Source organism: Pinus tabuliformis, chromosome 9 (assembly GCF_031772625.1).
Source record: "Pinus tabuliformis cultivar Carrire ecotype Pingquan chromosome 9, CPIR1, whole genome shotgun sequence".
NCBI lineage: Eukaryota > Viridiplantae > Streptophyta > Pinopsida > Pinales > Pinaceae > Pinus > Pinus tabuliformis.
Genome location: NC_142307.1, coordinates 1624584094 through 1624610273, shown reverse-complemented (window position 1 = coordinate 1624610273; position 26180 = coordinate 1624584094). Strand labels below are relative to the sequence as shown.

At 40.1% G+C, this 26180-nt stretch overlaps 1 protein-coding gene across 3 annotated transcripts in view; it reads left to right on the top strand.

Annotated features, from left to right (window-relative positions):
- Positions 1–270: 270 nt before the first annotated feature.
- Positions 271–26180, top strand: part of LOC149155035 (uncharacterized) — a 74814-nt gene continuing 48904 nt past the window's right edge. For all 3 annotated transcript variants that reach the window (XM_089443300.1, XM_089443302.1, XM_089443299.1), the window contains exons 1-3: positions 271–483; positions 571–671; positions 754–857. In XM_089443300.1, the coding sequence (XP_089299426.1) occupies positions 405–483; positions 571–671; positions 754–857 (284 nt within the window). In that variant the 5' untranslated portion in view covers positions 271–404. The remainder of the gene's footprint in view (positions 484–570; positions 672–753; positions 858–26180) is intronic.

Genomic DNA, 26180 nt, shown 5'->3' with positions numbered 1-26180 from the left:
TTGTTTTTAAATTTACCAAAAAATGAGAAATATTCAACATTTTTCCTAAACTTTAATTAATAAAAAAACCACCAAAATAATAAAAAGTTCAATCACTTCTACTGAAATTTTGATTAAAATTACACGAACTCGAAATCAAAATACTTTGACAATGAAGCAAGTACTATAATGGCACATGCTAATAACACACAACAAATTTGGAAATGCAATAAACCATAGAATTTGACTAATATATTATGGTGATTTGAAAATGTAATAATAAATGAGAGTTTCGAAAATGCGAAAAGTGCTTCTTATGTGATAAGCTCGTTTCTCCCAAGGTTATTCCCAAGGAGGTCTTGAGTTCGACTTTCTAAAGGCACACTGTTCCATTTACCAATCTTGGAGATCAAGAAAGAGGAGAAATGGAGCAAATAGCCCTCCCGTTCCTTAATTTCATGCGAATATCACCTGGCCATCGCTCCAGCATGGCTCAAACTCGAGGTAGACGTTAATTATATTTTCCTCCAAATCTACCACAACGCAGTGCTATAATCAGTTTAATCTCAATGCTTGCTTGGTTTGGTGCAGCGTTAATCGGCCAATTGCTGTGCAAATTGGAAGGATTTTCGGTGGATTCAGAGAGGGATCCCAAGCGGGAGCGTGCAGCAGCTGAGAATTTAGTCAAGTGTGTGAGTATATTTACTTATTCTCACAGAATCAGTTCTTGAAGTTGAATATTCCAATGATAATGACAATGCTGAAGTTTTTCAGCTTTACCATGAAAGAATGATGTTGTGTGAGCTCGAAGCGAGGGAATACGTGAAGATTGTTCGGTTTCTGTGGGAGTTTGAAGATCAGGGCTACATTGCTTCCAGGCACCTTTTCTTTCCTCTTTAATCAATTATACCTAGGGAGCACCGTTTCTTTTCTTTTGACCAATTATAGATAATTTTACCTCACGAACAATTATTAACTAAATACCTTTGCCAACTTAATGAAATTTTATATTAATGTATATATATTGAGACGAAATGACTCTAAATGTCATCAACAATAAAAAAAAATTCAAGATAAATCACAGATAGGATCCAGGTAATTACAGTTCAGTCCAATTTTGACCGGATATTTGGAACATAAACGAAGCTTAAAGATTTTGTGTGGGGTTCATTTGCATTTTTTAACAATTGAGGTTAACTTTGAGAATCTCACACCGAAATTAGTTTCTATAATATTGTTAATCCGTGCTCTAATATCGTTCGTCTGAAACGGCAGTGTAAAATAAGGGTGAAAAGCCGACGTTTCTGTAATGGTCAGTTAAAAGTTAAGTTCCAATGCAACGGTATTTGATCGAATTTAATTACGTATACCGTAGTCTACCGAGGCCCACAATTTGGTAGGAAATTCAATAGAATTTCTGGTAGAATTAAAAAAAAAAATTGGCCAAATTTTTTTGGAAATCTTGATTACAGCGGTTTAGCTTCAAAATTTTGAATGCTTTAACATTCCTGCGATACTGAATTCATTTCTGCCATTAAAAAAACAAATAAAAAAATTCAAACACCATAATTAGATTTTTTTTCACTGGATTACACAGTTTGCTAAATTGTGACCTTGGCTGACGACGCCATTCTGTATTATTGCTTGCACAATTCCTGAAGGCAAATTAACTGGTGTCACTGATATGCCTGCTTTTGAATTTTTTTTCAAAGCACCTCGTCGAAGATTACAAGTGGCGAAAAGTATTATAACTGGTTCGAAAAGGTGGGTGGCTTGTGCATGGAAATGGTTTTTGCGATGAGAGTCATTAACACATGCATTTTTATTCGGCTAAATTACCATGGCAGAGAGGATTATTTTGTCGAAGTCACGCAGACTTGCACCTGATTTTGCCCCACTTATTCATATCTTGGGAATTAAACATTGATGGTAAGGTGAGATGCACCCCTTTCCCTGAACCATGACCTACTATCTATTTAATTAAATCCTTATGCGTTATAAGGTGAGCGTGACAGCTTTTACTACGGAATAGATGAAATGTGGTATATTTTATACTATTTTTTCTGTTTAATTTAAATTTAAATTTGATAAATTTTTTTAAAAATTTGAGTTTAATGTTTGGTTTTAGATTTTTGTGATTTATATTGATTGTGAGAATGTCTTTTTGCATTAGTTGTTGGTCGACCCTTCAAACTATCCAATGTAGTTCATGCTCAAGGCAAAGGTGAAAAAACCAATATATCATCTTGTTTAAATAGCAAAAATGCAACCAGATCCAGAAATCACCTTTACTTAAAAACAAATATTATAATTAAAATTGATCAATTAAAAAATTGGCTTAACATTCAATTTTATTTGGTCAATTTTAATTATAATATTTATTTTACCCTAACGGTTAATTTCTTGTTAAGGCATCTCTGTCCTGACGTCCATTTGTGTCCACAATACCTACATTTGTTTGACTCTCTTTACCTGAGTATTGTTGTAGGTCTTAATCTTCCTTGAATGTTGACATTTTGAACTTATGTTTTGTTCAATAAACTTTGTTGCATGTCTAGCTTCTTCGATAGTTTGTGGATTGTACAATTTTAATTCCGCATGAATATAATTTTTAAGTCCACATCTATACATTTTAAGTAGTTGTTCATCAGTAAATCCTCTTTTTCTTGTAGCCAATACTTCCCATTCGTGGTTATATTTGCTTACATACCCTTTTTGCTTGAGATGAACAAATTTTTAGTAAGCATCATCTTCTTCTTCGTCCAAGAATCTTTTTAGCAAAGCATCCACAAAAGTCTTCCAATGAAAAGAACGGGCATCACATTTGCTAGACCACCATAAGAACCAATCATATGCCTTTGCTTCTAAATTGTTGGAATGCGTCATGATTTTTTCATGTTCACCTAATGGTGGGTTTGATTGAAAAATGGAATCCATTTTACTAACCCAAACAATAAGGCCTTATGGTCTTTACCATCGTACTTGGGTAGCTCCTTTTTAATTCACTGATATTCTTTTTCTAGAATTTTTGTATAGTATTGGCTACCCGAGAAGTGTATTTGTGGAATCTCATGATTTATGGGTCCTTCGCTTTCTTGGGATTTGGGACTTTATGTAGGTTCTTGAGCATTTAAGGGATTTACAAGAATTAAATTCACCCTTTCAATTAACTGATCCATTCTTTCTTCTTGTTCAACCTTACTGGTTGATTCGCACTTGTCTTCATCAATCACTTGTCTTCATCTCTCAATTTTAAGAAGGGGCTAATGATAATCAAAATCCCTTTTTTCTTGATTCTGCATTCCTTGCAACACTTTTTTTAATGTTGTCTATCTTTTTTATATCACTAGCTAATTCCTCTAGAGTTTCAATTATCTTCTTTTGTCCTTCTCCTGACTTTATTTCTCTTTTTTCGACATTGTCAAGGCGATGACGTACCTTATCAAGTTTTTCTTGATATTTATTAATGTTGACATTCTCATTATTATTCCCAATTTTGTTTTTTTTTTCAGGGTAGAACTGATTTTTATTTTTGTTTTCATTAATTAACTAATTAATTATTATATAAATAATTAATTCTTATAATTAACTATTTATTTAAATATTAATTAATTAATATATATATATAGTTTATATAAGTTAATTGAAAAATTTGTAAAACACACACATATATTATAACTTCCCAAAGTCTCGTTGTATGACTTTTATTATGTAACTTTATATAACTTTTGTAACCAGCGGACAGGAGTTCTGACACCTTCGTGCCGGTCGGGGAGGGTTGGCGGAGAAGTCGCGATGGTCGGGAGGGTGGCTGGCAGAGTGGAGATAACAACAGCCAAGGGTGTCGGCACTCTTCGCGATGGCAGGATAGGTGATTGACTGACAGACAAAACAACTAGAATAGGGCAGCAGAGTGGATGGCGGATAGGTTAGGGTCTTGAAGGCTAGCAGATGGTCAGGAAGAAGGCAGCAAGGGAGGGAAACAACGATGTTCACAGTGGAGGGGAGCAGCAGAAACAGGGGTCAGTGGACTGGCATAAGTGTGTCGGGTAGACCAGGTGTCACAGGAACAGGAGACAATGGAAAAAAATGGCGGTGATGGTTTGGGGACGAAGTGTAGGCAAGGCGGACAGAGAATTGGACGGTGGAACGCAAGGTGTCGAGGAGCTTGGTCGAGATGGATAGGAACAATGCAGACGAAGACTGAAATAATGGATCAATTGTGGTCATCGGAATGTAATAACGAGCACAGACGGGAGGTTCGGTGCTCTGATACCACTGTTAAGAGATAACACCAATACGCAAGATAATTGTGTAGATTCTGTAAGTGTAAATAGTAATTGTATTATTGAATAAAAACTGAATGGGGTGAGTACAATCCTTCGTGGCAGTGTGCCTATATAGGCATTGACTGGCCATGAAGGTGAATGGTAAGAACGTTTGACCCTTGCCGTTCATAATTAATAGCCATTAATTAATTATTATTAATATTATTATTTCATTAATATTATTTTTTATTATGAATATTCTAGTATTCATAACATGATCCTTGACAAGTGGTAAACCCCCAAGCAGAGATCAAATTTGGTTGTGCATGATCCTTGTCAAGTGGTAATCACCCCAAGTAGAGACTTGGTTGTGTGTGATCCTTGACATGTGGTAATCCCCGCAGTGATCAAACTTGGTTGTGCAAGATACTTGTCATGTGTTGGCAAGTGGCAATCCCCCAAGTGAATATACGGTGATGGATGAATTTCCCTAGTTATGATTTTTCTTCATTAGATTATAACATCACTGTTCCAAAGCAGAGATCCTTGTTTTAGAAAGAAATTCCTCTCTAGCGGAGAGGGAGTGTTGAAAATTAGCAACTAAGGGATGAATTTCCTTGAATAAAATCACATTTTTGACTATTCTAGAGTGACTTTCTAAAAATAGAAAGTCATGTCTATCATTTCAAGCATGACTTTCCAAAAATAGTGAATCACCTTGCTTCAATTACTAATCAAGTATAGATGATGGAAAATCACTTAACTTATCCTTAATCAATCTTAATTGCTCAATTTTTACTTAATCATCAATATTATTTATTATCCTTATGATACTACAATATTATTATTAAAAAAGAAATACATGTCATTTTTCCTACTTGGCACTCAATCATGCCACTTCGCACCTCTCTCTCTCCTTGATGGCACTTGTACCCCTCTCTCACTTAATGATGTGTTACCCTCTCTCTCTTTTAATGGATTCGTAGCACTCCTCTTACACTCTTACGCGCATTAAAGACTCGTCATAAAGGATTCCTCTTACACACTCTTCAATGCATATGTTACACTCTCTCCTTCAAGGCATGCATATTCCTCTTTTTGGCATGAGTTACAAAGACAAACATATCTCCTTAATGACATGAGTTACAAAGGCAAGCATATCTCCTTAATGGCATGAGTTACAAAGGCATGCGTACCTCCCTAAATGCCATATGTAACTCTCCCTCAAGGCATGCGAGTTACTCCTCCTTCATGGCTTGAACTCCTTTCTCCTCCTATATATATGTGTCTCTCATCTTCACTACTTACTCACTTGTGCATTGTGAAAGGAGACTTCGAACTTGTGAAAGAGAGAGTTGGAGAGACTAGAGAAGGATTGAGAGAGTGAGAGAGAGAGTTGGAGAGACTAGAGAAGGATTGAGAGAGTGAGAGAGAGACTTGGAGAGTAAGAGCAAAACTTGGTGAGCCAAAGTGATTCAGTGTTTGCATCAGCTGCTGCTATCAGAGATCTTCTTGCTACAGCTAGTTTAGATTTGGGTGAACTTCTTCATTCTCTTGATATCTCATTGTATTTTGTTTCTCTGCTAAACAATTGATTTCTAATAGAAGAAGAATCTGGTTGGGTTTTCCCCTTGTGGGTTTCTTCCTGGTCATTGGACCTAAATTCTCTGTCTCATTGTCTTCTTTGTTGTCTTTTATTTTGCATATGGTTTATATAGTGTATGTTCTATTTACAATTTCTTAACTGATATTTCCGCGGGAAGAAGTTTCATTTTAAGTAATTTTTTCAGCACAGGACATCGATTTTCAACAGTGGATTGCTTGTGGATATACTCTGGGATGTACCTTCTCCAACATTTGACTCTCCATTACTTCCCTTGTTGCCCTATATCTGCCCACTATTTTTCTGCCTCAACATATCAAGTTATCAACTATCTCCCTTTGGCCTTTCGCCAAATCATTCAGAGCTTTGAGAAGGCTTTGAAAGGCTATCTCATCCTTGTCCTAATTCCCCATCTATTCTGTGTCTTCTTGTATGGCTAGACCCCCTTCTCTATGCTCAGGTGACTCTGGTTCTGCATCAATTTGCAATTCACTTTCCCTACTCATGTACCTCTCTCTCTCCTATATGTCATGTTTTATCTATCTCCAAGGGTCATTTGCACAACTCAAGAAATCAATCTACTGAAAAAATCTCCACAGTTGGACAAGATCATGCTCTGATACCACTGAAATATTATTTTTAGGAAAATTACTAGTGATAACCAGAACTATAAAATATTCAGCAAATAAATATGTAACAACTAGAGAAAAAGTACCAAATGCTTTAGCCACACATAATTTCAATCAGAGAGACAATGAATTGCTAACTGGGGCAAATCAAAACTATGAAGATGTCTTACGAGGGAGGGTTTTTAGAACTTGGAACCCTCATGAAATTCTGCTAATGAGGATCAGATCTCATGCTTTGGAAGGATTCAACCCTAACAATGAACTTTGCTCCAAATACACTTGACCCCTTTGCAACTAACTCAGACTCAACAATGTATTTGGCCTAGCAAGGAAAATGTATGTACAATGAGCACACTTTTAGATTCCTGGAGGTGATGATAGACTCGGCCTCCTGAGAATTAGGGGAACATGAACCTGACAGCTGAAAGATAACTCAACCCCAACACGTGATGAATTTGGTCCCTAAGAAACTCAAGCAACCCAACCTCCAATGGATAATTCATCCTCCAAGATAATGGCTATAAGATCCTCTATAGTTCGGCCCCTCTAAAGTGCAATTTTGGCTTCTTGCATTTGGGCCTCTTGGAAGTTTGAATTCGGCGCCTTCAAATAGCTTGATCTCTGGAAATTAAACTCGGTCCTCAATATTGAATTTGGCCTCTAAAGATGGATCTCTGCTTCAACACTATTCGACCTCTCTCTTTGAAGGAAGATTCGACCCTCCAAGCAGTGTGATCACCACAAGGACAAACTCGCCCTCCAAAGATCAATTAGGCCCCCAAGGAAAAGTGAACTGGAAATACAATTCAGCCTCCAACTGGAACTATCAATTCAGTCCCTTGAAGATAATGAGTTTGGCCTCCTATGAGTTGACCAATATGGTCTCTTTAATGGTACAAATTCGACTCTCTTGAGAAATCATACTGACATATATTGATGAATAGGACATACATTGAGCAGGTAGATTGGAAGAGAGAATGAAGGCATTGATAGAAGGAAGGAAAGAAAGGAGGCATCTTCGTAGTTAGACAGGGGAGTCCTCATCACTATGTCAGGGGGAGTTTGATGCATGTCAAAGAGAACTTGACCTATTGACATCAATGACCATCAATTTTTAGTGGTGTTGCCATCAATGACAAAGGGGGAGATTCTTCCACATAGTGTTGTCATTGATAACAACAAGTGTCATTGATGTCATAGGGGATGTCCAATGCAGAGGCAATATCATTCATAAATCGAAGGAAGTAGGATGACAATTGGATCTCTTGCATGAACAGAAGTCAAAGAGGTATGAAGTTTCTTGAGTTTTTGTCAAAGTTATGATGTCTTAACGGCTCTATGGATAGTATGGTTGGATAGTCCTTTGCGAGACCTTTCCAACAATATATTAAACTTTGAAAAACTCCACCCAGATGAGAAGTTATGGCCATTTGAAGATCAACATTAGTTGAGGGCCTAAACTATTGGGAAAAACCCAAAGTCACCAAATTTGTTAAAGGTCACAAATGTTGAGGGTGGATCCATCTCTTGTAGGGCAATCGACAACTTCAGGTGCATGAACTGGCACACTGTTTAATGGGGTTAAATTGTGTGCATCTTTAATCTAATCTAACAATGGTCATAAGTGTAGATGGTGGATGATGAACAAAGATGCATGACACTTAATCACTCCCACTGGATCAATAAAATATTGGCACACGACGCAGTTCTATTGGTTAGAAATGATGATGTCCACAGGTGACATGGTGTCTCCAAGGTTTGCCACATGGTAGGGACAAATGATGGATTCTGGTTGGTCAAATGGTCAAAAATGGGTGACACCTGGCACCCCTCACGGGCTGCCTTGTGGCATGATGATGATGTCATCATGGGGACGACCATGGACCCCCAAGATAGGGTCACATGCATGGTTGTATTGTCAAAAGGGTTGAGTGCTAAAGTCACACGACATGATCATATTTTGTTCGGTCACATCATCGACATTAGGGAAGGGCTAAAGCCCCAGGTTCCATGGGAAACATTGTATTGAGCAAAGATCACACTATGCGTTGGTCGGCCCCGAGGTCGGCTCTCGAAGCCCCGGGTCCACGTTAATGTATGTAAATACACTGTGTCAGAACCCCATCAGAACACACAATTTGAATAATGATATCTCAGTGAAAAAGCCCAAATTGAACTCTGTGGAACGTTTGATGGTTTCAGATGGTTGTTTACATACAGGTTGGTGATCAAGCCCAAGGGTGAGCTCTGTAGTACTAGCACACCTGCTTTTTATGACCGGTTAGTGATCAAAACTGAGGGCGAGCTTTGTAGCAGTGGCACGTCTGTTTTTTATGACCAATTGGTGATCATGCCCGAGGGTGAGCTTTGTAGCAATGGCACTTTTGTTATGATGGGTGATGGTTCGAATCTTCAGATGTTCGTTTTTATACATTGTGTTAGGTGGTCGAGCCCGTGGTAGAGCTCTGTAGCAATGCGCACCTTTGTTATGACTAATGATGGTTCGAGTCTTGGGACGTCCATTTATATACATTGTGCTTGTTGATCAAGCCTGTGGTTGAGCTTTGTAGCAGTGGCACGTTTGTTATCATCGGTGATGATTCGAGTCTTTGGAAATTTGTTTATATACATTGTGTCTGGCGATCGAGCCCATGGTAGAGCTCTGTAGCAGTGGCATTGTTTCGTTATGTGATGACTGGTGATGGTTCAAGTCTTCGGACGTTCGATGATCGAGCTCGAGGTTGAGCTCTATAGTAATGACTTGTCTGTTTCTCAGATGTATATACTCCAATGGGTCGAAACAAATTTTTGTCTCAATGTCTGTAATCTTGATTATGTAAGTACTCATCTCTCATAGATCATGACTCAGCACTCGGGTTGGTTGGTTATATGGTATGGTTTGTTCAATGATAGTTGTGGGTTCGAGTCGTCATAATTGGTCAAAAGTTTTGTATAAGGGTTATTGGCGCACCTGATCTGTCCATTTTATCAAACAGTTAAGACCTTTTGCAGCGCTTGTAAAGTGTTATTCTATAGAATACGCCCTGATTCTGCCATTTTGTAGAATGATTCATTTTTGTATAGATTTATATAGTTCTATATGGTTTTTGGATGTTTCTAGGCTCATTTTAAGTTCAAGTTGGATTCTGGAAGAAGCAAGATGATCAAGGCTCAGTGGTGAATAATTCCTGAGGCATAAAAAGTCTTGATGATGTATTTTCAATGTTCAGATTCAATATTGTGTTTTGGGAACTTATGAGAAGGTTGTAATTGAAGCTGGGTATATGGTGAGAACAAGTTTCGAGAAGGGTTTCATTTGACCAGATTGATGAACAGGTTGGAATAGTGTTGAATTTTCTTTACACCCTAGGTCTGGTCTATGGCTTACCAAGCGCACAAACACACTAGGTATGTTCTACCAAAACAATTGGCATAGATGCCCTTCACTACTAGCCCTTTCGGTCCTCTTGTCCTTGATGTACCTAGCTATCCTTTGCCTCCAATAACCGCAAAGAAATAGCTCCTTTAACTCCTTTGTCCATGTAGTTGCTCACAATGCATTTAATCCTTCAAATAGACTGCATATACTAGCTAGAACCACTTCAACTACTCATAGTCACATAGTCCTTCAATATCAGTATATAATTAGCCTTCAAGCTAGTTGTTCACACCCTCCTTTGATCAACAAAGTTCAATAACTATGCTAAAAAATCGTCCAACATAGAATATCATCCTCCTTTCCACAGACTTAAACAATTTTGTTCATTGTTCTAGGCTTCCACAAGGGTCATGACCTTCCACAGAGCAATCGGTCTAATTTGAGGGCTTCTTATAACAACTGTGGCACTTCTATTCCTTTTTCATATGATCCTGAGACCTTTCAACCCTTTTGTTACCACTCTGAGGCATTTCGTCTTGCTTGTAACCAAGAAACTAGGGCTTCGACCTTCTATCAAGACGTAGAACAAAGATTTAGGGCTTTGGCCCCTTTTCTTTGGATATAACAACTCCTTCTGAGACTCTCGACCAACACTTCTTTGATTCGGTCTGCTCAGAAACAAACAGAAAATCCACTCGACCTTCTTCTAGAGATGCCAACGACTAAGTCTGCTCCAGCTCTGTTTTCTTGAGGTCTACGGCTCTCCTTGTTGATTTACTATTCACAAATGGATGAGTTGCAATATATGTTGAGACCTCTCACGGTCTCTCATATAAATAGCTCTCTAATTATTGACATAAGAGCCCTTTGATCCATTTAGGTGCGTCCTCTACAACAATTAGAATAAACAATGAAGATATTTGGGTTCCGAGCCCACACTTTGGGTCCAAAACCTACTTCTTGGGTACTTAGCCCGCAAAAGTATGTTTTTCGTGCGTTTTCTCCACACAAGTCAAGTACGTTAGACTTGTGGGAGTACCTCCTGTTACTGCTCAAACTAGCAGGGGTCCTAAAAGGGGATCCTTGAAGGGCTACTAGTAGGTCAAGGGCAACAATGGAGCAATATCCTAATGTCACGTCGGCTAAGGCTTCGTACCCTTTACGAACTTTCACCGATGGGAGGAAACCTGTTATAATAAGGATCACGAAATAATGGATCAATGATAGGATGAGAGGTGATCCTGGAAGCCTATTCACAAGAGAGGCTCATATATATGGCTTGCTTGCTTTGAAAGCGAGATGAAAGGCTCTCTAGGAAGGGCTTAGGGGGATTCTAAGAGCTAGGGTTTGAGTTTATAACTTGTTAAGAAGATTGTTAGATCCTAAAGTCCTTGTGGACTTGGCTTCCAAGCGGTCTTTGTGAAATTAGCTTCAATAAGTTGTGGGACCACACGAGACCAAGTGGACCCGAGGCTAGGTCAAGAGAATGGGGTTGAGCAACCAATGATGTGCTTGACCTAATCAGGGAGGAGAATGGGATCAAGGAAGGAATTTTCAATGAAAGTTAATGCAATGATCCCAGTGAGGTTTCTAGCCTAAGGAAACCAAGGGCAAGATTCAATCTCGAGGCTAGGACTCGGGATATCTCAAAATCCCATCATCAGAATTTCTTCAAAATTGGAGGGCACCTAGGAGATACACCAGCGCAGTAGGAGCCAAGAGTTCGATTTTTTTTTTATGGGTGGTTTGCAAGAAATTTGATGCCCTAGGAGACCCAATTGGGCTAGACCTAGAAAAGAAAGGAAGAGGGGAAAATTTTAGGGTTTTAGGGTGATCACCTATGGTGGACTAGTGCCTAATCCTTTGGGGAGATTGGAGTCAAGAATGACTATGAATATGGATTTTTATTCTCTAGGTCAAGGAGGCTTCAAAGACAACTTCACTTAGCATTAGGGCAGAAGAAACGCAACTTCAAAGACTTTACACTTCGTTTTGCAAAATAGATAGCTTATCAAGATGAATTTCAACGAGGCCTAATAGAACCCCTAAAATAAAATAATGTGCAAAATAACAATCTTTTGGTGACAAGCCACCAAACTAGCTCAAAATCAAAAGAGTAAGCCTCTCAAGAGGTCGAATGATAAATAATACATGTCGTTGGGCATTAGAGGAGTCATAATGAAGTCCATAGGTGCCATAATATGAAATAGGACTACCAAACGCAGTGGACAAGGGGTTGGCCCCTTGTTCTCCAAATAATGAACTTGTGGTGCTCCCAAATGGGTGTGGGGGCACACAAGTGTCCTCATGGGTTTCTAAACATATCAAAGATGCCTGTAGACTATCTGCAAGGGCTCGGATGATAGTATAAGTGATGCCACATCATCATACATGTCCTGGGTCATCTGCCAAGTACATGATATAACTATGGGGTCGGCTAGGCATGGTGAACCAGGTGCATCTTCCTCGTCCAATAGGTCAACCATGAGAAATCTCTGAATGACTTTGGGGATCCATGGAATGTTGTCTACATGTGTGGAGGCCCATGGCTCTCTACGCACACCCTACATGTGCCAATGTAGTCCTCTAGAGGGTTAGGACCCTGTATAGGGAGACCAAACCCTAGATGGAGACCATCTGCAATCTTGCATGAGATCCAATGTGTCCCCTTGCCTTCTAGCACACCAAGTCATTAAAGAAATCAAGTTAAAGAGTTTAAAAGCATGGACAACAGGTAGGCACTTCATAATGGCATGCCCTCCATAGTGGGCTTTGGCATGTGCTAATGTCACCAAGCTCCAAGGGCAGTTAACCAAGTACCTTATTAGGTGGTTTCTACTTTTAAAGTGGATAGTATGTCTCGGGTACATCCTACAAATGGTGGTGGCATGTGATAAAGTGATGGAACGAAGTAGGGGATGAAGGGGCAATCCTGGGTCACATGCCAGGGTACAAGGGTAGATGACAAAGGGAAGCCCACACTTGGGTAAGTCATGTATTGGAGGGAAAAATTGTGGTACATGATTTACCCCACCCTTCATATTTCCACCCTTTTTTAGATGCCTTTTTCCTTTTATGATTTTTCTTTGGTTAACTACTTGGGGCTCAAGGAATGAGAGCATGATGTGTAAAGTATAACAATGGATACCCACTTTAAGGTGGGTTCGTTCATTGCCCACTAGGGGTTGGAACAATGATGGGTTCCTGAATAATAGAGGAGGCTCATCTAGGGCCTATGGGAACTAGGGTGATGGCCATGGAAATGGGGTAGAGCTTGTTGTCGCACAAAATGTCTAGGCACCGCCCTTGATTTTTCCACCTTCTTCATATGCCTTTTGCCTTTTATGATTGTTCTTTGGTTAACTGCTCGGGGCTCAAGGAATGAAAGCATGATGTGTAAAGTATAGCAGTGGATACCCCCTTTAAGGTGGGGCCATTCATTGCCCACCAGGGGTTGGAAGAATCATGGGTTCCTGAATAGTAGAGGAGGCTCATCTAGGGCCTATGGGAACCAGGGTGATGGCCATGGAAATGGGGTAGAGCTTGTTGTCGCACATAATGTCTAGGCACCGCGACAACGACTCAGATTGGGGGCTGTCACCCTGATCCCCAATCTCTCTGTTTAAGTTGTTTCCCTACATCAGGCTAAGGGGGGTAGACCCTACGGAAATGGAATGAAGGAGAACTAGTTGGGAAACACAGTGAAGCGACCAAGTAACTAATCAAGATTTAGCAAGATTTATAGGATTTGATTAGATTTAACCGATTAATACCAATGCCTTATGGAGTCAACAAACTTGCTAGTAAATTTAGGACCAAGTAATTGATTTGCAACTGCTGCTTAGATGAATAACTATCTTATATGAAATGCAGATCATAAAGTTAATGTGAGATGCAAGAAACTTAGTTAATTTTTGTTAAATGCCTATCTAAGTTTTAACCCTTCGATCCTTTCTATATTGAGCCTGATTTCGTTGTAATTGGCAGAGAGAAGATAAGGTGGAGCACACTAAAGTGTGATTAACAATACCTCTCCAGAAAATCTAACATACCCGGTGCCTTTGGCGCTGCAGAGAGTTGTGGCTCTGACGACTGCAAGGTCACTATTTTAAGTACTATTAAAAGCAAACTTCTCAAGCAAAGTTGGATGGGTATCTATCTCTCTATCGACCAAGCTTATGCTTGGAAGTAAATTTTAATTATGCAGAACTAACTTAATATGCAAATGCACGAGATGATTAGAAGATGAGATGAAGTTAGATTCGAGGATTAGAAGCGCTTATGTCGCGATCTATCAAAGCTCTTAAACACCAAAATGAATTGCTCACTTCACTAGACAAAGATTGAAAGATAAACTTCTTAGTAGTATGACAATTAAACCACAAGCTTACTCCAAATATTTCTAATACAATTATAGCTCAAAGAGAACAAAATATTCTTCACCATTCAATATCAGATGCTCAAAAGAATACTCAGCTTAGGAAACAAAAGGTATGCAATTTATCACAATTCCATGACAAAGTACTTAATAATTACTTGAAAAATTCACCAAGAAATATGTAACAAATATCCAATAGTTCAAGTAATTAAACCACACTTAGAATTAATTGAATGACGAACAGTCTCGATAGATGTCAAACATAAGAAAATGTTGAAAACCTTAGCATGAAAAATACTCTAACAATTAAATCTCGAAAATTTAAATATCATGAAGAACCATGAAATTCAAATGCTATGCAATTCAAATAATTCCAAAATAAAAAATGATTTTTCTTAACTAACACCAATCCAAAAAAATTTATGCTTTCCTATAGTCAATCTCTAGAGATGATTTAAAAAATTATTTAAACATGTTTGACTATAGAGAAATTAAAAATTTTAATACCACAAAATTTTCCCTTTAATTTTAAAGTCCCAAAACACTTAACACAAAAAAACCCCAAGAAGGAACTTTAGATTAAAAATTTAATTACTCCTTAGGCAAATTTTATTTTGCCAAGTTTTATAAAACAAATTTAATGTGGCAACTGATTAATTAAGTTTTTTAATGTAACAAATGTAAAAAATCAAAAGGTTTAATGAATTAAATTTTTAATGGGCCAAAGGCCACATGAAAATTTAAAATTTTAATGTGAGAATACACAATTTTATTTAGATTTAATTCTTTAGAAATATGAAAGTCACATTAAAAAAATGGAAATGGAAATTTTTAAAATTTTTATCTTTTGTTTCAAACAAAAATCAAAATGTCATAAAATAAAAATCAAAACCGAAAGGGAAAAGCAAAAATAAAAAAAATGAAATTGAATTTCTAGCAACAAAATAAAAATAAAAAATGATTACGGTTTGGGTTTTGTCGTGAGCGGTTTACTGGAGGCTATACCTGTGATTTTTTCGTGGTGTTATGTTGTTCCGGTCCTTTTGCAAGCTAGTTTCTTTTGTCTGCAGGCGGTTTCAGCGCTATTCCCGGGTAAACGGTTGCGAGGAGGTGTCGCTATTACGGGGTTTAGTGTAATATTTACCATGGTAATTGCAAACGAATCAATGGATCTTGACCCGACCCCTGAAGACATCCTCTCGGTTTGGGGAAAGGATATCAATGAGCAGAACCTCGGTGAGTTCTTTGGGAAAGATGACAGTCATGGGTCTGGCGCATTCTCGGCAGGAGCTTCGCGAGCCTCTAAAATTGCAAAAGGATTGTTGGACGAGAGTTGGGACCTCTCTGGCGGTTTGGGCTTTAACGGCAAGGGCTCTGAGGGAGAAAACCCTCAAGCAAAACTAAGCGCGTGGGGTGTCAAGGGTTTCGTCCCACCTGGTGGTAAGTCATTATCTCCCTCAAAAATCTTTTGCCCGACTGGCGGCCTTGAAGATATCATCAGCTCAGCTCAAAATATAGGGATTTGGAGGCCTGTAGGGGGAATACAAACATCAGGGAATGAGGTCGGCGGAAATTCCCATCTGTCGGCTGTTAACAGAGTCCTTTTCTCAAAAGACTCCTCTCAGAGGCTAGCAGGGCCGGAGGGGGTTTCTACCGGTGCTGGAAGGCCTGCAAAGCAGGGGCTTGCTTCAAAATCTCTCGGTGCAGATAAGGGTTCAGAGGAGGGTTTATCGGTTGAAGGAGATGTGGGCAGTCCGATTGAAGGGCTGATAGAAACCCCGCTCAGCAATGGGGTTGAACAATCAGCAGGCATTGAAGGTGGGACGTCAAGGGAAGCTGGAGATCAAAACCCTGATGTCGGAGCCAAGGGTGCGGAGACGGAGTCGCGGAAGGCAGGGGAGAAAAGAAAGAAGGCCAAACCTCTGAAGAAGAAGCGGTTTGCGAACTTGGTTCTTGGCATGGATGTGCAGGTGGAGGAGGTTCTGGATGTGGCAGAGGTCACTCTTGTAGGCAGAATCAGAGGACGGCCTGTTTCAGGCAAATCCCTTAGGCAATGGGCGGAGAGTCAGTGGTTGGATACCCCAGCCTCTTCTTTCAAAACAAATTCGCTGGTTAAAGGTTGGTTCATGGCTAGTTTTGATAGTAAGGAGGCTCTGGAATGGGTCGAGGGGAGGATTTGGGAGTTCGGGAATCGGCCTGTTTTCTTCAAAAGATGGTTCCCTCTGTTCGACGCTTCCAAAGAAAAGGTCGAAGAATTTCCAGTATGGGTAAGTGTTAAATTTGGACAACTAGGTCCAAACTCCATGTTCTGATGCTCAGATTAAGAGGCTAATATTTTTGTTGGATTCCTCTCTCTGAGAGGTGTAAAATCCATATAAAAATAGTCTTAATCCGATGAGCAGAACTTATATTTTGAATTTATTATTCTTAATAAATTATATGTGCAAGGTCAGCCAGTTTTGTAATGTAGGCTCACATGCCCAACAGATGTGTCACACACCCTCATTGATGGATATATATACAGGAAAAGTTGGAGAGAATTTGATCACAACACAACTCACATCTTCCTCTCTCATCCTAAAAGTACGAGCTACCTGGAGGACGAATTTCAGCCACACGTGGGAAGGACGAAGAGGATTTTTCTGCTGCTAGGGTTTCTGCTGCTAGGGTTTCGCAGAAGTTTGACCAGCGTTGACTTTGGTCAACGCTTGGTCCAAACAAGCTGAAAACTTGTGGGAGGTTCGATTTTTGAAGGCCGTACTACCTGGCACAAAAATCGAGGTCAAAGGGTTGACTGTTTTGCTAATGCGTTGACTTTTAGCTTGCTGCCCCTGCGTTGACTTTTCAGGACAGCGTTGACTTTTGTAGAACTGACTTGGGTTGACTCATCTACTGGTTGGAGGGTTGTTGTGACACATGCTGGGCTGGCTGACCAAAGGAGACTTTGTTGGTTGAAGCATCCTGTTGACCGCCGAAACGAACACATACATTTTTCTTGTTTCTGATTTGTCTTTTGTAAGATCTGCTTATATGTTCTATCTGCATTTTGCTTATCTACTTGTATGATTGCTGTGAGAAAAGTGAAATTGCTCTTAGCATAGAACATCTACAAAACTTTACATGGTATCAGAGCTGAGGAGAAGACAAACTCTATCTATAGCAATCATCATCGAAGGAAATGGATTCCTCTAAGCTTGAATTTAGGGAGAATGACAAGCTGACTGGAAGTGATGACTTCCATGCCTGGAAGATGTTATTAGATCTCAAATTAGAAGATCATGATCTCCTAGATCATGTGACAGGGAAGATTCAAGAACCTCCATCAAATGCCTCTGCTGCTGTTAAACACAAGTATAAGAAGGGAGAAATCAGAGCAAAGCTGCTGATTAGGGAATCCATAAATAAGAGTCTGGTTGCCTACATATCTGAACTAGGCACATCCAAGGAGATGTATGACAAACTGATACTTATGTTCCGAGTAAACAATGTGAACCAAGTGCTATTCCTCAAGAACAAGTTGAAGAATATGAAGAAGGGCCGAGACGAGTCTATTCAAACTTTCTTTATGAAGTTGACCGAAACCAGGAACAATCTGCTAGCTATTGGGGAGACAATAGCTGATCGTGAGATGGTTCTCACCGCACTTGGAGGACTTCCATATGAATGGCAAGTATTCACAACTACCATTCTCAACAATAATACCATCCCTAACTTTGATGAGCTTCTGTCTAAATGTATGCAAGAAGAAACAAGGATGAAGGAATTTGATAATGAAAGAAATGCTCCCTATGTTGCTCATTCCCGAAAGAAGAACTCTGGTGGTTCCAAGGACAAAGGAAGGACTAAGACTCAAAAGAAGAAGGGTAAATGTTTCACCTGCCATAGGACTGGACACTATGCTAGAGAATGCCCCTTCCAGAAGAATTCTCCCGATAGTGACGACAACAACAACAACCGAAGGAATGGGAATCGAAGAAATGACAAATCCAAAGGAAAGAGGAAGGCTCACTTTGAAGGAAACAATCCACCTTCTAAAAGGACCAGAAATACCAGGTATGAGGAGTCTAATGTTGTTAATAAAAGAAATGAGTATATTCTAATATCTGCTCTCTCAGCTGCATCTCCGCCCGACACTATGGATGTCTGGCTAATCGATAGTGGTGCCTCAAGACACATCACCGGATTCAAGGAAGCACTTTCTGACATGGTTGAAAGGGATACTAATCTAGAAATTATCCTTGGGGATAATGCCACTTATCCTGTGAAAGGGACCGGGACTGTGACCCTCCACTTGTCTCAAGGACAAGTCCTCCATCTACAAGATGTACTCTATGTACCCAAATTGAAGAAAAACCTTGTGTCTGTATCTGCCATGGAAGACAAAGGTTTCAATGTAACTTTCTCTGATGGAAAGGTACTCATGTGGAAGAAGAGCTTCAAGGAAGCTATCTCAATTGGTTTTAGAGTTGGTACACTCTACCAGGTTGGAGGGAGTCCGTTGGGAGCTATGACTTGTGATACTATCCGTCAAACCGAACTATGGCACCGAAGATTTGGACACCTTCATTACAAGGCTCTTCCCGAAGCAAGGAAGGTGGTGACAGGGATGCCTGATTTTGGAAATAATCATAAAGGTGTATGTAAGGGCTGTGCTGAAGGAAAACATACAAGGGGACCTTTCCCCTCAAGTGTCACAAAGACATCTGAGATATTGCAACTGGTCCATTCTGATCTTTCCGGTATGTTGCCTGTAACATCCCTGGGGGGATGTTCTTACTATATGACATTTACTGATGACTTCTCTCGCAAAACCTGGATATACTTCTTGAAGAAGAAGGATGAGGCTTTCATGTGGTTCCGTACCTTCAAAGCCTTGGTGGAAAATATGACCGGAAAGAAGATCAAGATTTTGAGGACTGACAATGGCACTGAATATGAGTCAAATGAGTTCAAAGACTTTTGCAGAGAAGCTGGCATTAAGAGGGAGACTACCACTGCATATACTCCTGAGCAGAATGGTGTTGCTGAATGCAAGAATAGGACTATTGTGGAAGTTGCCCGTGCCATGCTATGTGACCAGGGTCTTCCAAAGTTTCTGTGGGGAGAAGCTGCAAATATTGTTGTGTACATTCAAAACCGATGCCCTCATTCCGCTTTGGACTCCAAAACTCCCGAAGAGGTTTTCTTTGGTAAGAAACCTGATGTCTCACATTTTAGAATTTTTGGATGTCCTGTCTATTTTCATGTGCCGAAAGAAAAGAGAAGTAAGCTGGATGCTACTGGGAAGAAAGGAATGTTTGTGGGCTACAGTAAGACTTCTAAGGCATATAGAGTCTATGTACCTGGTCAAAGGGAAGTAGAGATAAGCCATGATGTCACTTTTGACGAAGATGCTTCCCTGAAGAAAGTAGTAGATCTTCCTAGATCTGAAGAAAACCATGAAGAAAGACCTGGAAATTTGGAAGAACCCCAGGATGAGACTATGCCTGATGTTGAAGGGCCAATGGACCCTTTTGATCCTTCCCCTTCTCGAGGAAAGAGGCCATCATGGCTCAGGGACACCCTCGAAGATGCTGAGGGTCATGCTGCCCCAAGGGGAACATTCCGAGAAAGCAAGAAGCCGTGTAGATACCAAGGGTATCTAGCTGCCATGAGTACTATTATACAATCTGAACCTGGATCTTTTGAGGAAGCCATCAAGGATCAAGTCTGGAAGGATGCTATGCATGAAGAATATGAGGCTATTATGAAGAATGATGTCTGGGATGTGGTCCCGAGACCGAAGGACAAATCTGTTGTCACCGCTAAATGGCTCTACAAGATTAAACATGGATCTGATGGGAGTGCTGAAAAGTTTAAGGCAAGATTTGTTGCCCGGGGCTTCTCTCAAAAGGAAGGAATTGACTATGACGATATATTTGCACCTGTGGCTCGATATACCACCATCCGATCCATCATAGCCCTTGCTGCTACGCAAGGATGGAGTCTTCATCAGATGGATGTCAAGACTGCTTTTCTGCATGGTGCAATAAAGGAAGAGGTGTATGTAGAACAACCTCTGGGATTTGAAGTTCAAGATCGAGACACTTATGTCTGCAGGTTGAAGAAAGCCCTCTATGGGTTAAAGCAAGCACCCAGAGCTTGGTATGAGAGGATGGATAGTTACTTGATGAAGCTGGGCTTCACTCGAAGCAATGCTGATCCAAACCTTTACTTTAAGGTTGAGGAAGGAAAGCCTCTCATTCTAGTGCTGTATGTGGACGACCTCTTCCTGATAGGTGATGACCCTCTCATTCATCAATGTAAGAGGGAGCTTGCTGCTGAGTTCGAGATGAAAGACCTAGGATTGATGCACTATTTCCTAGGCCTGGAGGTCTGGCAGAGACCTGGAGAGATTTTCCTTTCTCAAGGAAAGTATATTGTGAAGCTTCTGGAAAGATTTGGGATGGTGGACTGTAAGTCCGTGTCGACACCAATGGAACTCAACTTTAAGAAGTTGAGTGGCAGCGCTGCAAGGCCTATCTTGGCCAATCCTACTGAGTATCGTCAACTCATAGGAGCTTTGATGTTCTTAGTGAACACCCGTCCGGACATATGTTTTGCAGTGAATACTTTGAGTCAACAGATGGTTGAGCCTCATCATTTTCACTGGGTTGGTGCCAAGAATCTTTTGAGATATCTTCGGGGCACGATAAACCATGGGCTGAGATACACTGCCGGGAGTGTGATACTCCGGGGATATACTGATGCCGATTGGGCTGGCAGTGTGGTGGATTGTAAGAGCACATCTGGATGCTGTTTCAATCTTGGTTCTGCTTCGATCTCATGGATGAGCAGGAAGCAGAAGTCGGTGGCTTTGAGCACCGCGGAGGCCGAATACATTGCTGCTAGTATGGCCTGTTGTGAAGCAGTTTGGTTGAGGAAGCTCTTTAGTGAGCTGTTCCAACATGTGCTAGATACCACTGTAATACTCTGTGATAATCAGAGTGGGATTCGTATGACTGAGAATCTTGTGTTCCACGACCGATCCAAGCATATTGATATCAGGTACCACTTTATCCGGGATATGGTACAGCGAGGCGCCGTAAGGCTCGATCATATAGGAACTGATGAGCCGGTCGCGGATATTCTCACTAAGCCCCTGGGGAAGGTCAAGTTCCTAACCTTCCGTGAGAGTCTTGGTGTCGTGGAAAGACCCTATGATGTGGGTCCTGTTGGACGATGAGCTCTGGGAGCTCTGGGGGGTTTTGGGGATAGCTTCTCGGAGCTATAAGCACTCATAATGCTTCTGCCCCACCCTTGTGATTATTGAGCTGGTTCGCCACTCATTTAATCTGTGCCCCGTATGCATCCTACCCATTGAGTTCAGGGCTCATGGGAAGTACCTCTCATTTGGCCAATGAGGTGTGGAAAAGCTAGAGACTATTAGCAAAGACTGATGGACGCATCAGAGATTGCCGTACTCTCTATCTAGGATGGCATGGTCCAACCACTTGATCTGGGATCAAGATTTGTGAGGTCTGGGACCTCTGGACTGATTATGTCAGTCAGGGAATGATGTCTTTGTGACTGACCCACTTCTGTTCTGAAATAAAGAAGCCAGCAAAGCAAGTTTCGACGGGATGACTCACGATGTTAATTGCACTAATAGATGGAGTTCTCCCTAGTTGAGAGGGAGTGTTAAATTTGGACAACTAGGTCCAAACTCCATGTTCTGATGCTCAGATTAAGAGGCTAATATTTTTGTTGGATTCCTCTCTCTGAGAGGTGTAAAATCCATATAAAAATAGTCTTAATCCGATGAGCAGAACTTATATTTTGAATTTATTATTCTTAATAAATTATATGTGCAAGGTCAGCCAGTTTTGTAATGTAGGCTCACATGCCCAACAGATGTGTCACACACCCTCATTGATGGATATATATACAGGAAAAGTTGGAGAGAATTTGATCACAACACAACTCACATCTTCCTCTCTCATCCTAAAAGTACGAGCTACCTGGAGGACGAATTTCAGCCACACGTGGGAAGGACGAAGAGGATTTTTCTGCTGCTAGGGTTTCTGCTGCTAGGGTTTCGCAGAAGTTTGACCAGCGTTGACTTTGGTCAACGCTTGGTCCAAACAAGCTGAAAACTTGTGGGAGGTTCGATTTTTGAAGGCCGTACTACCTGGCACAAAAATCGAGGTCAAAGGGTTGACTGTTTTGCTAATGCGTTGACTTTTAGCTTGCTGCCCCTGCGTTGACTTTTCAGGACAGCGTTGACTTTTGTAGAACTGACTTGGGTTGACTCATCTACTGGTTGGAGGGTTGTTGTGACACATGCTGGGCTGGCTGACCAAAGGAGACTTTGTTGGTTGAAGCATCCTGTTGACCGCCGAAACGAACACATACATTTTTCTTGTTTCTGATTTGTCTTTTGTAAGATCTGCTTATATGTTCTATCTGCATTTTGCTTATCTACTTGTATGATTGCTGTGAGAAAAGTGAAATTGCTCTTAGCATAGAACATCTACAAAACTTTACAGTAAGGGCCCCAAATCTGCCCCCCTTTCTCTGGGCGGACTCTGTTTTCAAATCTATAGGGAATCTTTTGGGTACCTTTCTGGATGCTGATAGATCGTATCTCCATACCTATGAAAAAGCTGTGGCAAGGATTCTAGTGAGGCTCAATCCGACGGATGGCTTAGCAGAATCAATAACATTACAGTACAAGGAGTATGTCATCGAACAACCACTGGACTATGAACTTCTTCCTTTTCGCTGCCACCGTTGCCACGAGTACGGGCATCTGGTGAGGGATTGCCCGATGGGAAGGAGAAAAAGGAGGACTCAAAGCAGAGAAGAGGAGAGGGAGGGGTCTTGGAGACATGAAGTGAAGCCGATGGCGGGGTCTGCTCCATATGGCAATTCTTCAGAAGAGCCCTTACATCAGTCAGCGGAGGAACAGCCTCAGGAGGATGGTATCCCGGTGCGTCCTTCAGATGTCCAACCGAACCTGGAACCGCCTCCTGCTGATCCGGTCGTCGTTGCTGAAGTTGATTTACCCGGGACAACAATGAGGAGGCAGACCGGCTTTCTAAAGAAGGTTTGCAACAAGCTGTGGGCGCATGGAGAGTAACAGAACAGCTTCAGGATCAGATCCGTGTGTCGGATCTCCCTCCAAACATTTAATGTCTTTTTGTCTAAACTCATATGCATCAGTTTTTATCAGTGGTTTTATATGAAAATGATGGCATATGAAAACTGTTTTTTCTTTTATATACTATTATGCTCTGGTTTTGATAGAGCGGGTTGTGAACTGTGTTACTGTATGTGTTTTCTGGGTTGTTTTCCTCATGAAAGGAGACCCAGGAGACATCTTGGATTTCAGTTTCCTTTTTGGTTTGGCTGTACAGGCCGGGTACAGGAGTCTTATAGATTTCTGTAGATATGCTGATGCTCTTACTCAGAGGAGTTTTTGCTCCTTCTCATGCAGTTTTTGCAGAATGTTTACTCATATACTATGTAACTTTTTTATTCCTTATAAAAAAGTTCGTTTTTTTCCTTGGAAAAAAAAAAGAAATCAATATTACACACAAAAAAAAATTAAAATCAAAATTTTAGAGTTTACATTTTTATTTAATCAAAAATCAAAACAAAAATAAACGTGAAAAAGCAAACTAAAAAAAAATCGAATTATATTATTTAGAAGCCTAACCCTAGTGAAATCACCACAAAAGAATTAAAATAAAAAAATGAAAGTGAATTGAATGCTTGTATGCAGGCTCAACGGCGACAGCGAGGGAGAGAGGAGCTTTGGTAGCCAGTTTGAAGGAGGAGAGGGCGAGGAAGGATGAGGGATGGAGCTCGAAGGAGATGGCAGCGACGACAGCAGAGGGAGTGCAGGGATGAGGAAGGAGCTGCAAGCAAGGGAGAAGAGATCGGTGCACAGGTGAGCAACAAGGAGGGATAGGTCTGCGAGATTGAGCAGTAGAGGGGAATGAGGGGACACGTAGGGAGGTAGCGAAAGGTGGCAGAAAGATATGGCCATAGGAAACATGGCGCTGAAAGAAGAGAGAAGAAGCAAGGAAATGCGTGAGGGTTTGCAGAGAGAGAACTAGTCGAGGGAGAAAAGAAGAACACATAAATAAGAAGTAGAAAAATGGATAAAGAGAGAGAAAAAATGCAGTAGCAGAAGGAGAAAAAGAATTCGATTTTTTCCAGAGGGTAAAAAACGCAACAGAAAATGGTAGCTCAAGAATCCCAGAAATTTATAAAAACAATTAAATTTTTTAAAATTTTAAGACAACATATTTCTTCTTTAAAGTTTGCTCTCAGAAAAACTTCAAATCTGAGTTTGAAACCCTCAGACTGAAAATAATCTTGAATAATGTCCTTGCAAAATGGTATTGAGGCTAGACCTTGCCCTCCAAGGTTTAGATTTGTCTTCAAATTAAACCTCTTTCAGAACTGCCCCTACAAAAACGAAAACAAAAATACCTAGAACTCAGATATACAAAAATAAATAAAACCCCTGAAACCCAAGTTAGAAGATTAAAAATTTCAGATCTATGCACAAAGATTGTAGATCTATCAGATCTGAGGAGTATGAGTCCAACTCTGCTCCCATATTTGATAATCTAAGGCTCTTACTAGCGAGATCTATAATTTTTCTACAAATAATTAAAAGATAAAGTTTAGTCTTTAGAGAGGTACTAGCCTAAAAAACCCTACAGAAAAAGAAATTATGTTGAGATAAGTCCTGGAGCTTATATGAGGTAGGCTTTTCAGAAAATATATGTTGAGAGTTGGTTGGTCCAACCGAGGACTATCCCCAAACGCTCAACAAAAACCTGAGAGATCTCCTGCAAACACTAGATCAACCATCAAACCAAGTAGAGAAATAGAACAACAATGAAATTCTGAAGAAATAGAGATACCTGCTACTTTGATCAAAATTAAAAATGTTACCCAAGATCCAACAAACTGAATAAGATACCAGTGTTCTGATTATTCTAAGAGAGATATTGATTGATAGTTTTCACATAACATTAAGCAGGAATTAAAACAATGTTACCATAAATTCATGAAGAGGAACACCACCGCACGTTGAAACCCTAAAGACTTTTGCATTAAGTTCAAAAAAAGTATACAAGAGAGCTTGAGAGCTTAGTACACGATTCAAAGATCAGATGAAAAGAAACACTGACACTGACCTCTAATTTATAGGTAAAATCTCCAATGGCTAGTTGGCTTGATCCCTATCAAATTAATCTCAACCGTTCATAAAGATTTAATTAATCTTTAATCATCATCGTCGAAATTATTTAATTTTTGAGGAAAAATCGAATTTATCATTTAATTGATTTTAATTAACTCAAAATTAATTATTTTGTGTTAATTTCCTCAAAAGTTTGGCTTTGACTTAACCACCAAGTCCCAAGGGTTCAAATTTTTTTGATTTCCTCAATATTCCCTTGGTCGGGAACCTCTAAAAATTAACTTCTTTAAAACCCACGAATTTTACCATTGGAGAATTTAATTTTGCCGAGGACCCAAAATTAATTAAATTCTTGGCTTAGGATTTAATTTAATTTTACCAAAAAATTTAATTAATTGACTTATGAGGGGATTAATAATTTTTCCAACCCTCTAATACTTAGCCATGGTGTTTAATTACGAGGGACCATGCACTAAATATTCTTTACATGGAGATTTTACAATGTAATACATGAAGGGGGAACACCCGTTTGTTATAGACCCTCAAAAAATACCCATTTCCGTGACACAAAATATAATCTAGTAGGCCAAGTGACTTGTAATAAAATAATCTAGTCAATTAGCTAGGATTATTCCCAAATCACTTTTACGTAGACTCGATATAAAAGACTAGGACACGCCTACGATCTTATCGACAAAATCCACCCTAGCTTTGGCGTGAGGGTGGAGGGAAAAACTCTAC